The sequence below is a fragment of the Cloeon dipterum genome, chromosome 2 (assembly GCF_949628265.1).
Source record: "Cloeon dipterum chromosome 2, ieCloDipt1.1, whole genome shotgun sequence".
Taxonomy (NCBI): domain Eukaryota; kingdom Metazoa; phylum Arthropoda; class Insecta; order Ephemeroptera; family Baetidae; genus Cloeon; species Cloeon dipterum.
In genome coordinates this window covers 34979351-34993846 of record NC_088787.1, presented here as the reverse complement: position 1 = coordinate 34993846, position 14496 = coordinate 34979351, and the positions used below count along the sequence as shown (strand labels likewise).

Below are 14496 nucleotides of genomic sequence, written 5' to 3'. Positions count from 1 at the left end.
CGCTTTCTTCCGCTGGACATCAACGTGGTAGTTCCAGCGGAGGTCCCTCGAGAGGTGCACGCCAAGAAGCCGCTGCGTGGCCACGTACTTCAGCGTCACGCCACCAATGATGTAACGCGGGTTGCAGGGCAGGCGCGCTCGGGTGACGTCCATGACCACACACTTTTTTGCGTTCAACTGCATGCCGTTATTCAAACACCAAATGTCAATTCGGGCGAGGTCATCCTGCAGGGCGTCAATGTCGTCGTCAGAATTGATGTTGTTGCGTAGACCGTACAGTCGTCTGCGTATTGGACTAAGTTCGTATTCACAGCTGCAGGAAGGTCGGCGACAAAAAGGTTGAACAGGAGCGGGCCAAGACATGAACCTTGAATGACGCCGCTCGTCACTTCGCACGGTTCGCTCAGCGCCCCGTTGAAGCGCACGAATTGGCTGCGGCCGACGAGGAAATTTTTTAGCCACTTGAGAGCGGCACCGTCCACGCCGTGAAACTGGAGTTTATTCAACAGGCGGCGGTGCGGCACTTTGTCAAATGCCTTGCTCCAGTCAAGGAACACGGCGTGGATTCGGGCGCCGCTCTGGCTATCTATTTTGAGAAAAATTTACTCAATAGGTAAAAAAACTGGAAATTTAATCAGCTTTCTGAATTTAGGCTGTTTTTAACGCTACTATCAACTGGTGAATTCTAATCAGGCCAAACAGACCCCTTTCGAAAATCTGCAATTTAAAAAAGAAAATGAAAAATAGCTTTCAAGACTCAAAAGTACTATTTTTTATCTTCTCACAATTTAATTTTCATCGTTTTTCTCATCCCGGAACTGCTCAATTAATTTCCTTTGCTCAAAAAAGAGGGCGTAACCGGTAAAATTCGAAAAATTGGATTTTCAACAGAAGTATATAAAAAATGGTCGGTATAAATTTTCTTTTATATTCGATTTCCTCGATTTCCTAAAAAATAATTAAAATGACTTTTTTCAGCTTTCTAAATTTTCCAAGCGTCTCTGCCCAGTTTTCCCTGCGTTGCATATTCAGGAATTATTTCCAGAAAACAAACATGCTAACAGGATAAAAGAGCTTAATATTAAATTCGATTTTTCCTCAAATTAATTAAATAAAAAAAATCAGTTGTTAAAGGATTTAAACCTTTGAAACGCGTGCATAGCAAAGAAAAAAGGTGCACTGAGCAGCAGGAAATAATTTTCCGAGAAGAGGCGAGTGAAAAGGAGCATAAGTTTCTGGCTCGTCGAGCTGCTTGCGTTTGAAAGGATCGAGCAAAGGGGAGCTTTGACACGAAGAGAACGCGCGCTGCTGAAAGAGTCATTTGCAAAGGTGCAAAAACGCCATGAATGCACGCTCGAGTCTCTAGCGGAATTCCGTGCCTCATCTTTTATTGACGAATTATTCCGATATTTATCGCTGCCAGCGAGCGACGCTCGCGTCTCGTCTCCTCTTCCAGATGAAAATGCAAATTTCGCTAATGCCGCGCGCCACCCGCGCCGTTGATTGAGCCTCTTCATGGGGCCTGCCACCGACAGCTTTCGCATTTCGCTTCACTTGACACTTTCCAAGAAGAAATTTTCCGGGCGCAAATCTTTTACAAGCTCGAAAATTGCAATTATAATTATATTTCTCATTTTTATTTTGAAGTCGAATGATAGTGATTTTTTATTTTAAAACGTAGAAAGTTAACCCTAAAACCGACCAATTTTTATTCATTTACTTCTGATCAAATGACCCCCAAAATCCAATTTTTTCGAATGTTATAGGTTACGCCCTCTTTTTTGGGCAAATCTTCCGAGGTGAGAAAAATTAAGAAAATTTAACACGCACTTCGCACGGGACGTTTGTTGCCGTATTTTTTTATGATTAAAAGTTGGCTTAAGTAGCGTTGGAAAAATCGCAAAAAGTGGCTCTGGGACCGATCTCAGGGTGGGCTACCCTGAAAAAGGTCAGCATGGTATATCAGGGTACATCATATGATAGGGCTCGGTGAGACCTTTTGTTTAAGACCTTGTGACTAAAAATCTATCAATCCGTCGAATTATTACAAAATTTTGAGTTTTTCTGAAATTCTGACATCAAAAAATTATAATAATTCGAACAATGATCCAATTTCGTAAATCTGATCACGAGAGTTCGTGACCCATCGAGGGGCGTTGACTGGCGCAAAAATCATCGTCGTAGGGACCCCTGGGCCGCAGCTGGGTCCCAAAAACCACAATTTTGTAATGTCCGATTAAGGTTTTTTTAATTAAAAAAATAATAACTCAGCTCCTATAGGTCGTAGAATCAAAATCCAAATTTTGGTTGGAATCGCTATAATATTCTGAGTGGAATGGCCCCTATCCACCCCCGCAGCATGATTTTTATCATAATTCTTTTTTAAATTTTAAGTATGAAAGATATTAAAAAATTAATATTTTTTCCAATTTATTATTAATTAATTTAATTTAAATATATTTAAGATTCTGAAATTTTTTCAATATAAATTATCCAATAGCCGCGTCCGCAAAGTTATAGTAATAAAAATAAAAATATCTCTATTTCTCTGAAATTGTTAGCTAAAAAATTAAATTAAATTAATGCGTGATTTTTTATGTGAATATCCTGGAGTGAAATAAATGCCGATTTAGTCGGCTGTCGGCTCGTTGAGAGTGAAAGAGCGCAGTGAATGCAAATTGCCTGGCGGATAATTGACTGTGATGCGCCCTCTCGACACACTTTGAGCCCTCTCGTCGTCATCGTGCGCGATGAGCAGCAGGCTCTCTTGCCATTCTCTGCTTTCAGCTGCGCCCAGAACCTCTCTGCTGACGCCATTTAGCCGGCCAGCGTCGCCAATTTAAGCCTCCTCAAGGGTCTGAAACACTCTAAAACTGCTGAGATCTTATTTCAAATTCGAGATTTGCTGCACGAAGACACAAACAGATGGCTCCACCGTACATTTTCTGGTGCTATTCGGAGTCTCTGATAGCCATTTAAAGATCCGGGCTTACTTCTAAAAAACGTAAAAAATATTAAAAATATTTCTGAGATGATTTTTGAATAAATTATCTAAATTGTGGGTATTTTTATTTTTTCCAAAAAAATTAAAAGGTAAAAAAATTCACCTAAAACGGAAATTTTGATATGAAACTCGGCCAGTCGACGTCTCTCAGTGCCAAGCGAAGGAAAATATAGTAAAAAACACCCTGAGGTATATAGAAGATTTAATAAAAATTTAAGAAAAATGGGATTTTATGTAGATTTCGCTGCGGGGGAGGACAGGGGCCGCTTTTGAGGCTATTCGACGCAGAATTTTACCGCCAGTCCAACCAATATTGGTTTTTTACTCTACGGCCCATAGGAGCCGAGTTATTAATTTTTTAAAGTGAAAAAACGTGAATCGGACATTACAAAATTGTGGTTTTTGTGGCCCAGCGGCGGCCCTGTGGACCCTACGGCGGGGATTTTTGAACCAGTCGACGCCCCTCGATGGGACACGAACTCTCGTGTTCAGTTTTTCAAAATCGGACCATTTTTCGAATTAATACGATTTTTTGAATGTCCCAATTTCAGAAAAACTCAAAATTGTCTAATAATTCGACGGATTGATGGATTTTAAGTCACAAGGTCTTAAACAAAAGGTCTCGCGGAGCCCTATCACCTGAAAAACCCTGATGACCTTTTTCAGGGTATCCCACCCTGAAATCGGTCATTTTCGCGATTTTCCAACGCCATTTGATCGGTTTTACTGTTAACTTTTCATTTAGTACCATTTTTTAAAACAAAAATCACCATCATTCCACCTTAAGAGGTTTATGAAGGTTGTAAACAGCTGATTAACCGCTCAGGTCGCTTCCAAGTATCTACCAAAAGGTGGAAGCTCGGTGTTTTGGATTTTTTTCCTTATCTGCCGATTGACACGTGTGTCAAGTAGTGCGAATGTAAAGCAAATTATTCGAATTCCCAAATTACATTCGTCGGAAGATGTGCAGAAGCGGAAGAAAGTGCCTGGAGCGCGTGTGCAGAATTGAGATTTCACTGATGAGGCCGGCGAGAGAGAGAGAGAGAACTTCTCAAACGCGATTTCATCTCGCACAATTTATTAATGTTGCCGCTGCCTCTCTCGAGTGAAATAATAATGAGAAAGTGCGAGGCGCACTCTCTTCCATTGCACTTGTGTTAGACGACGGCCTGAGGGGAAAATATAAAATTTTACGGCCCTGCCCAACACGTGAATAACTGCAAATTGGCGTTTTTATCGCCTGCTGCAGATCTTAAAGAACGAAAACCGAATCGCATGCCTTGAAGTTGGCAATGCTGTCTGTGATAAAGAATTAGGGATCTGGAAAATTGTGTTTTTCCCAATTTTAATTTAGAATCGGCAAGATTTTTTCAATTTTAATAAAATAATTACCACCAGGGTCCGGATTGACGCGACGCGCAGATATGGCGTCTGTTAGAGTACAGAGGTAAAATTGCAAACAATGAATATTTACGTTGTTATTTCTTTACTAACAGCTGATTAGCCCAATAATTGGCGAATCGACCGTTAGATGGCACATCAGGCCAATGGAATGTAGCGAAATACGCAAGAATGAAATTATTAGGTCAGCATGCCCCTTTTTTACGCTTCTGATTGGCTGCTGGACTGTCTCCTGGTTTTATTATTTCGACGCCATATTCACTTCTGACCGGCGGGAACCAAAACTTAGCACCCGGTGCAAATTACGACTGCGCAGAAGGTTTTAAATTGGTTCACGCATGCGCAGTGATGAGTTTCAGCCTTCCTGTAAGACACAGAAGCGATTTGAACATACTGCGCATGCTTAAGATGCGCACAAGTTTACTGCGCAGCTTCAATATGGGCGAGCTTTTTAAGCTGACTGGTATATTTGATGTTATTTCTTTAGTTACAGCTGATTAGCCCAGTAATTGGCGAGTCGACCGTTATAGATGCCAATGTAACAAAATACGCGGGAATGATTTTTTTAGGTCGGCGGGCCTCTTTTTCGAAGCTTCTGATTGGCTACTGGATTGACCTCCATTATTACGATATTCACTTCTGACCGGCGGGAACCAAAACAGATCGCAACTTAGCACCCAATGCACACGCAACAACGGGCCAAAACATTTCTTCTTTATAGACCCAAACAAAAAGGAATGACAATAATTAATTACAATCGAACGGCTCGTTTTCATATCGTGTTTGCGAGCGTTGAGTGCAATCAATCAGGCGTGAAGTGTTCAATATTGAAAACGCGTCAACGCTCCGTACGCACGGAGAGGCGAAATTAAATACACGCACAGTTCCAATGTGTGTTTTTGTTATGCGAGCCACGTGTGTCGGGTGTGCAATTCTTCCGCGACATCAATTCCACAAAAACGAGTTAGTTGCTTGGCCAAACACACGTTGCGCGCTGATTACGGATTTCTCGCTTTTGTGGCCCCATTTCCTGGAAATCCATTACTTAATTAAACAAGAAAAGACCAAAACAGCGTGAGATACAGTCCTAATAATCTTAAAATATAGAATGGTCGTGTGTAGCTTCAAAAATTAAGCGCAGATATGGTGTCTGCTAGAGTACGGCGGGAAAGTTTCAAATGTTAAAGAAATTGGCTTTGGAAAATTTATCATGAATATAGCTTTAGCACAATAAATTGTTTTGTTTTATTTCTTTACTTGCAGCTAATTAGCCCGGTAACTGGCGATAAGGAAATTTTTTCGACCAGAAATTCCAGCGCGATGACCGAACCTTTTTCCCGCCAAAATATAATGAACGAAGAATGCGAGAACTGCGCATGCGTCAGAGCTGGCTCGGTCTGACAAAGAAGTCATTCGTATAGGTGGAATCTCTGCAAGTGCTCAAACCAGCTCTCACGCATTCATAATATTTTGGCGGGAAAAAAGGTTCGTTTGTCTTTCTGCCCTTTTTGATCTGAAAAGATATCCATATTACCTAATTTGACCCTCAGGAATCGATTGATGCGCTCAGAAACTTCGTCACAGTCGGTCTTTAAGAGGAATTTGTTACAATTGAAACGAGTGGATTAGGAAAATGGAAAACTAATTTATTATTGGCAGATAAATTTAAGTAAAAAAGAGAAAATACTCTACGTTAACTAGGGAGGAAAACGTCTCAGAAGGAGACGTGAAAAACCTCCCCAAAAGAAAGGGGCTTTACTTGAATTTAATCCAAATTAATATCAAAATTATTCTTTTCTGACAATGAGTGATTACAATTTTGGCTTATTTGTTAGCCAGAAAAAGGTCAGTCTAACGGGCTCACGAGACAGAGGCGGCGGCTTCATCCTTCAGGGACTCTTATTCTCGTGAAAGCCACACTGACTTACAAAACAATATCAAAATTCACAAGTTTCAGCGTGGAAAGTGTGTGGAGGAATGCGACAAAGACCACACTATTTTCACAAAATGACGCAATCTTGTTCCCGGTAGCGTGGTTTAAAAATTTTCCGTTTGGTTTGCGTGCCAGAAGCGAGGCATTCCTGCAGTGCGCAAATGGAATTGGATCGGGAACAACAAGAGGAACAGACTTAAACTACCATCGCGACTATTTTCTTGGCAGTCATTGCCAACTCACCAGTTGCATAAACCCTAAGTGTTCGTAGCCGCCAACAGATGGCGCCACCGTAGACTTTCGATTTTAAGGCACTTCCGCTGCGATTTCAGACTCAATCTAGCTACTGTGCATTCTTCAATTAATTTGCTAATTTTTGACGTGCTGAAAACCAAAATCGGTTCAGCCAATCGCCGTAGAATCGTGAAAAACTATTTTTTGAAATAAAACAATCTTTTCCAACGTTTCTACGGCGAACGGCTGAACCGATTTTGGTTTTCAGCACGTCAAAAAAAAGCAAATTAATTAAAGAATGCACAGTAGCTAGATTGAGTCTGAAATCGCAGCGGAAGTGCCTTAAAATCGAAAGTCTACGGTGGCGCCATCTGTTGGCGGCTTCGAACACGAAGGTCAACTACTGGTCAACTATACGTAAAAATACACATTTTTTGCCTCTCTCTCATCTTAGGTCTTCATCACTCAAACATTTGTGGTTCTCAGCGCCACTTTCAGAGGTCACTGGTGAGACTTGAAAGTTTTACACAATAACACAGTTGAAAAATTCGATTCGAATGTCAATTCTCTTCGAATCGCAGGAAGCACTAATTTTAACTAGCAAACAATCATAGCTAAAATAAAATTTGGTTGAATAGAGCATAATATGATCATAGTCACAAAGAAAATAAATCTATCAACAGACACAATACATTACACGTTTCTTGTACAAGTAAATACTAAAATTTGGCTCATAAAATTTGAAACTGATTGGATAAAAATAATTTCAGCAGTTCATTGCAAATTTGGAGGTTGATTGATTGGACAGGAATTTTTGGCGTTGAAATTTTTAAAGTAAATTCCTGGTTTGAAGCTTGGCTTTGGGAGTTACCTTATCAATATCTCAAAAAACCTCGGGAAATCGACTTGTGTGAGATAGATGAACTGCAACTCTAAACTGAGTTGAGATATCACCTGGAAATTTTCACCGTCTATCCAAGTTTTCGATGCTGAACAACTTTTCAATTTACATAAAATGTGTTAAAATTTTCAGTCCCAAACCCGGAGATCTCCGGTTGAAACCTAAAGAGTGGCAGCCCTAGTCCACCCTAGGCCCTCTGTTCATGTTGATAATAATGCGAAAAAATGCACTTGATGAACAATTTTATGCGAATTCGCTGCTCATTGCAGTTGAGCTCGGAGCTCGCTTCGACTCGAGCCTGTCCTTAAACCTCAAAATCGAAATGCAGCAAACCTATAGAATAGATACTGCACCAATGAAACTCTTTATGCTTGTGCAGAATTTTGTGGGCTACAATTTATCCTTGAACCCCAAAAAAATCGGACTGAGTCATCACCCCTTAATTTGGAATTTTTAAAAAAAACCTTGAGTTTTTCGTAAATGCAAATAGAGTCAAAAACTAGGTTGGCTAGTGGAAATTTCAAAGTGATATCTCAATGCATTGAAGAGTTACAGTCCAATTTCGTGCACAGAACTCGATTTCTCCGGAGTTCAATGAAACTTGGAACGCCCCCCTTACAAACCTGGAATTTCAATATCTTTCTATTCTCAACACTGCAAGTCTGGGGTGAGAAAATGACACTGAGCTGCAGTGAGAAAATATCACCCCGCCGTGTGCCACTGCTGCGCAGTGCGAAAAACTCAACTTTGACAACCCAGGTAAAGTGACACACGGCGGGTTGAGATTTCCTCACTGCAGCGCAGTGACATTTTCTCACCCCTGACTTGCAGTGAAGCACTTTGCTCAATAAAGTGTTTCAAAAACAAGCATTCCGACGGTCAATTTTGTTCTCAAAATTTTGCCGTCCTTTCGAAATATTTTGAATATTATACGGCGCTCGATGGGATTTTGTTTTGAAGGCCTAGCCTTCAGTGGGGACTTGACGACCGCATTTGGCTTCCTCCGAAGACCATCGTGACGGAGATCTGCAAAAGAAAAATCAATTTAAAATAAATCATACTTGTTTGGAATGCGTAGACATTTTAAAATGAACCAGTGTATGAGAGTAAAATTCAGGAAAAAAATCGACCTAAATATATCGGTTTTGTAGCATGCGAGAGAATAAAGTAAATAAATAAATAATAAACAAACCTATGTGCTGCCGAAGCGCCGGCAGCAGAATGGCCTTCTCGCAGAATTCGCAGACAGCGAATTCTTTGCCGTCCAGTTCAGGTTCTAGCCCGAAAATGGCCATTTCTGCAAGAAAGACAAGATTTTGTTTAAAAAAATATGGGACACCAAAAAATAATAAAATGATTACCCTCTTTTGGAAGCTTTCCAACCTTCCCAAGATTGAGGCTGGAAGAAATCCTGGCTTCCGGGAGCTTCAGCTCTGGAATTTAACAAAAAATCTGTTAATTCACCAGTTTATAATAATGCTCAACGATTTTGAATGCATGCGGCATGCGGGCGGCGGGGTGGGCTTCGGCGCCGGTGCGTATTGTACGAAAGGTTATATTTTGAAATAAACCGCGATTTTTCCGCCAAAGAGGCAAGCGCGCAACCGATATAATGAATGACGTCACAAGCGTATACGACTGTGAAAGCTATGTTAGGCAAGTAGCGTGAACCAATCAGATTCGCCAGCTCAGGCCGTCCCGGCCGTCCGCTCGTTGTGACGCTGAAGTGTAAGGAAAGGAGCGGAAGAGTATCAGCTCTGATGCCTTTGTCGCCACCTAGTACCTTATCTTCTTTTCTTACTATGCGAAAAAGCACGTTTCGTGACAAAATAAAGAGCAAAAAATGTAATAATAGTATTAAATAATGCTATTAAAGTTTCACAAAAGTGGAAATCCAATTTTGTTTAAGAACCAGCACTACATACTTACGTAGTGCCGAATTTGTGCCGGTAATACCTAATTTGTGGATTTTAATTAATATTTCAACGATAATTAATTATAAAAACTACCTTCTTGGGCCGCGTCCTCTTGTGGAAACGCCAATTTGTCCCAGTCTGTATTAAGTAGCGCTTTAAAATTAACTGGGCTAGCCATTCTATCGCAATTCAGTCTGTGTAGGTGTGACGGAAGCCGTCGTGTATTTTAAAATGCGCCTTTCTGAGGTTATATAAATCGATTATTTTTTCAAATCGATGCTCTCTCCGTATTAACTGAGTTTTCTTACTACTAACACTATTGAAATCGATAATCTGATAACCCAATTCGATCTATCGCCCATTTTACGTGGCGCGATGAAGAGCTGGCTAAGAAGTTCGGCATAAATACCGGCAGATGGCAATTTTGTTGCCTGTTACGCCTCCTTCTATGCGCATGTTCTGCACGCAGGGGCAATAGGCAACAAACTCGAGAGACGGCCTCTGATTGGCTGAAACAGCTGTCGACCTGCCACCTGTGTATGGCCGCAGAACGTCTTTAACTGGCGTATTTTCGCTCCATATGAGTGATCAGGGCGTGAGTCGGTGCTGGGAACTTATTGAGTTGCCATGTCCAAACAGCTGTTGCGCGGGAAAGACGTTTATTTGGGGGCGAGAGGTGATATAAACTGATTGTTTTGATTAAAATCAATTAAAAACCGTCAGATTTAATTCTTAAAATGACGAGTGGCAATTAAATCACAAATTTCAATTCATACTCAACAAAAGTGTATACAATTTGGTCTTCAATGGAGCTAATCTCATCTTCGTGCAAATCCGATTCGAGCATTAAGTATCCTATTGATTCGTTCTTAATTAGTATTAGTGGCTGGTCCGTGTCCACGCTACATTTTGGCTGTTTTTTTAACGCTAAAAAGGTAGTGCTGCATTTTTGCACATTAAAAAATTGGCAAGTCCACCTGCTTTTTGATGTTTAGTGAAATATTTTACGCGCTGCATGAAAGGGGAAAATTTATTAGCCCACGGAACAAAAAGGTTCCCTACCACCTGTGAGATGTGCGTGTTTTCAACAAAAAGGGGTGGCTTAGAATTTTTTTACATTTGGTCTTTGGAGCTTGCCCCTCAAGTGCCTCATGAATAGGTGGGTGTTTTTTTGTTAAGAATTGTATGGAATTTTTTGTGATTTTAGATGTGACATTTGAAGCGGCATATGGTTAGTCTAGGGGAATTTAGGTTCAAATACTCGAGTAAAAGCAAACGTGACGGGCACTCCGACGACGACTAGGGAATAGCCGACCGGTCGCGCGAATTAAGAAAGGGACTTCAATTCAATTCAATTCGTTTTTATTTCTCCAAACAAGTCATATTATGTTACAAACATTTAAAGTCATGAAAATCACGAAAGGAGAAATAAGGCATTTGTAGTGCTAGCGAACAACCCGCTGAAACTCGTGAATAAAATCTTCACCCGCAATCGGCGTCAACCGGACGTCAACCGGAAGAACGGTATGACTAACAGCCGGGCTGTACAGGGGAAACAGCAGGTCGGATTCTCCCTTACCGATAGCGAGTTAGGGTTAAAGGATTGGGGAATAAAACACTAACTAACTGAGCTGTATCGCTCCTGCTCTGGCCGGTAACTAGAGCGGCCAGGTAGCAAACTCAGAATCAGAATTATGATAACCAGAGCAGGAGCTTTATATATACGCTAGTCCCCTACTCCTCATTTACATACAGATGTACGTATAATGACAGGTTATATCTTGCATGGTGTAGGTCGTCTCACATTATTGCATTGTTGTTTGTTGTATTTGATTGTAATTGTAACTCATGATTAGGACGTACATATTATGTGATGACGTCGAAACTGCGGTCGAGGAATAAAAACGACGAATTTCTATTTTTTGACAACGAGGATGAAGCCTGGTTTTAATTATATTCAACATTTCCAAATATATCCTTTAGATGGCGAAACATAACAGTCATACAAGAAATTAAAGAGGAATGATACTGGAAAAGCCTGGAAAATGCTTGTTGCCAATGCGTAAACTCGTCCCTTAGGATTCAGTTAAAGCCTAAATTGACCTAAGGAACGCTGTAATTTTTTGAAAAAATTGGCTTGAAAGTTATTGTGCGTTTCAAATGGCAATGGCTGTCTCCTTACTTGAAATCCGATTTTATTTCAAAACCAAGAGTTTCCCAATAAGTGGCATACACCGTTGGACAGATCGCGACGAGAGGAATCGGAATATGCCAAGAAAATATGTTCAAGCATTGTAAATTTTGGAGAAAATTGGCAAAATTTGAATTTTTACTGTACATAGGAAGATAATTTTTTATTATTGCAAATTGCTGAACAAATTGTTTATCGGTCAATTGTTTAAGGCATTTAAATAATTTTCAATTGTTGCCCAGTATCATTCCACTTTAAACGAGTGATATGTGATATACAATTACTCATTACTATACCAAACACATCAATGCCAGGTGTTATTCTTTTTGGTAACCGCATTTATGGAAAATCAAACTTCAGGATGCTAAATTTTTTACTATTTTTATGCTTTGAGTTACCAATTTAAAAGATAAGGAATCTTCGTTATTGAAAACTTTGGAAATATTTTTGCCGGAGTTTTTTTTTTGCAATACATTTCACTGAAAATTTTTATATCAATTATTTCTTTCGACATGCATCTGTTTGACAGAAATTCACTAACTACCATTTTAGGAATTTAATTAAATATATCCGTTTATTATTTGTTTACAGTTGTGTCGACCAAGTGGCTGGAGGAACGATGTGTGCGGCTTCGAGTTGTGGTCAAGGCGGATAATTGTGGCGACGCCCAAGATTGTTCAGCAAAAGGCGTCTGCTTTACAAATGGCTCAATGGTGAGTATTGAAATTACCAGAAAAATTATCTCTCTTCTTCGTTCCCGTGCCAGTCGTACCAAATAAGTATTACTTTTAGCCTGAATTCATTTTTTTCCCACCGTGCTCATCGATTTTCCGACTGCCAATAATATTTTCGCGTCCATCGAGCGCGGCCGGTGTTGTTATTTGTTTTTCCCCAGCTATGCATGTGTCCACCGAAATTAAAACTTTTCCCAGCGAACGAACGGCAACAGAGGCAATTACTCGCGTGGGCCGCACGAGCCTTTTTTAGATATGCACAAAGGCCTGCTCTACCGAGTGGAAATCAACTCTAAATACTGCTGACGGCCGGAAAATGGCGGGAAAAGCAACTCTATAGTGTCTATGGTGCCAGTTTGGCCACGCTGGCTGCCTCTATTCAAATCTATCCGGATGTAATTTCTTCAGTCGAGAAACCCGGAAGCTCTGATTTTTATATGCTGTTAGACCAAACAGGGTAAATAAATATTTAAATTAATTTTTTTAATTTTCGGCGGTTTATTATGAGGGAAAATTAATTTTTGTTAGTTGTTTTGTCCTTAAAGACCGTCCTTGACGACGTTTTTGAGCACACCAATCGATTCCTGAGGGTCGAATTAGTTAAAATGGCTGCTTTTTCCGACCAAAAAGTCCAGCGCGACGTGCGAACTTTTTTCCCGCCAAAAATAATATGAACGTATTTGCGGGAAGTGTGCATGCGTGTGAACTGGCTGGAACTGACAAAAAAATTGTTCGTTTAGTTGATCTTTCTGCAAAAGCTCAAACCAGCTATCGCGCATGCGCACTACTCGAAAACAGGTTCATTTTATTTTGGCGGGACATAATTTTGCAAGTCGAGCTGGACTTTTTGGCCGGAAAAAATATCAAATTTTATTAATTCGACCCGCAAGAATCGATTGGTGTGCTCAGAAACTTCATCAAAGACGGTCTTTAATTTAAAATCTCACGAAAAGATCTTTTGGCTGTTTTCTGGGGTAAAAAAATTAAATTTTGACGGCTATTTTGTCCTTGAAAGTCGGCTCCAAGCTGAATAATTTACCCTCAAAGATAAATAGGCTGGCATTTATGATATTTTTAGGCATTAAAAAAAAAAATTTGAATAGAAACTCATGGATTTCTGTCCAAATTTTGAAAATAAATCAGTTTTTGAGGTGTCATTGACTTTTACAGCGGTCTAACAACCTTAAATTTGCCGCTAAAATTAATTTCTCAACAGAAATTTTAAACCCTCCCACACGCTGAATTTCTAATTCGTTTTGTCGGTCGGCGTTTGCATCAAAGTTTTCTCGTGAGTTTTCCCCTCCGCCCTTTTTTATTATTTTCGAGCGCACAATTTATATATATACAAGGCAGAGAGAGAGAGAGAGAGAGAGAGAGAGAGAGAGAGAGAGCCTCGCTCGCGGTGTTTATCTTTGCTCTGCGTAAACAGCGCAGCGTGTGCGGTGCAGAGCTGTCGCATTTTTAATGAATTGCGACTCCCGCGCGCCGGCAAACAAAGCACACGCGTTGCTAAATAAATAAGCAACAGCGCTCACACCGAACGACCAGTAAAAAATAACAAAAATGTGTATAAGCCAGCACGGTTAATAATTAGAATTGCTCGCCGCAAATCTCGCTTAATTCGATCCTTTTTCGCTGCAGCTGCGCCATTTTTGATAAATAATTATCGTTGCTAAAGGGAATAAACATTGTTGGGCTTAATTAATCGGTATTTATTAAATGATTATTATTAAAGACTATCATTGACGAATTTTCTGAGCGCACCAATCGATTCCTGTGGGTCGAATTAGGTAAAGTGGACATTTTTTCCCTTCAAAAAGTCCAGCGCGACGTGCGAATTCTTTTCCCGCCAAAACAATATGAACGCGAGAAGTGCGCATGCGTCAGACCTGGTTTGAGCACTTGCAGAGAGAACGCCTGTACGAATTACTTTGTCAGATTCAGCCAGCTCTGACGCATGCGCAGTTCTCGCATTCATATTGTTTTGGCGGGAAAAAAGTTCGCTCGTCGCGCTGCACTTTTTGTTCAGAAAAACATCCACTTTAACTAATTCGACCCTCAGGAATCGATTGGTGTGCTCAGAATCTTCGTCAAAGACGGTCTTTAATTTTATTTTGACATTTTTTGGCCACTCTGAGCGCCCTGAGCAGATCAAATTGCTCAAATGACAAAGAAAAATGCT

The 14496-nt window shown here is 40.4% G+C and overlaps 1 protein-coding gene across 1 annotated transcript in view; it reads left to right on the top strand.

The window, feature by feature from the left end:
- wry (weary) overlaps positions 1 to 14496 on the top strand; it is a 372986-nt gene that overhangs the window by 114719 nt on the left and 243771 nt on the right. The window contains exon 5 of the mRNA XM_065479078.1: positions 12172 to 12293. Coding sequence (XP_065335150.1) covers positions 12172 to 12293 — 122 coding nt within the window. The remainder of the gene's footprint in view (positions 1 to 12171; positions 12294 to 14496) is intronic.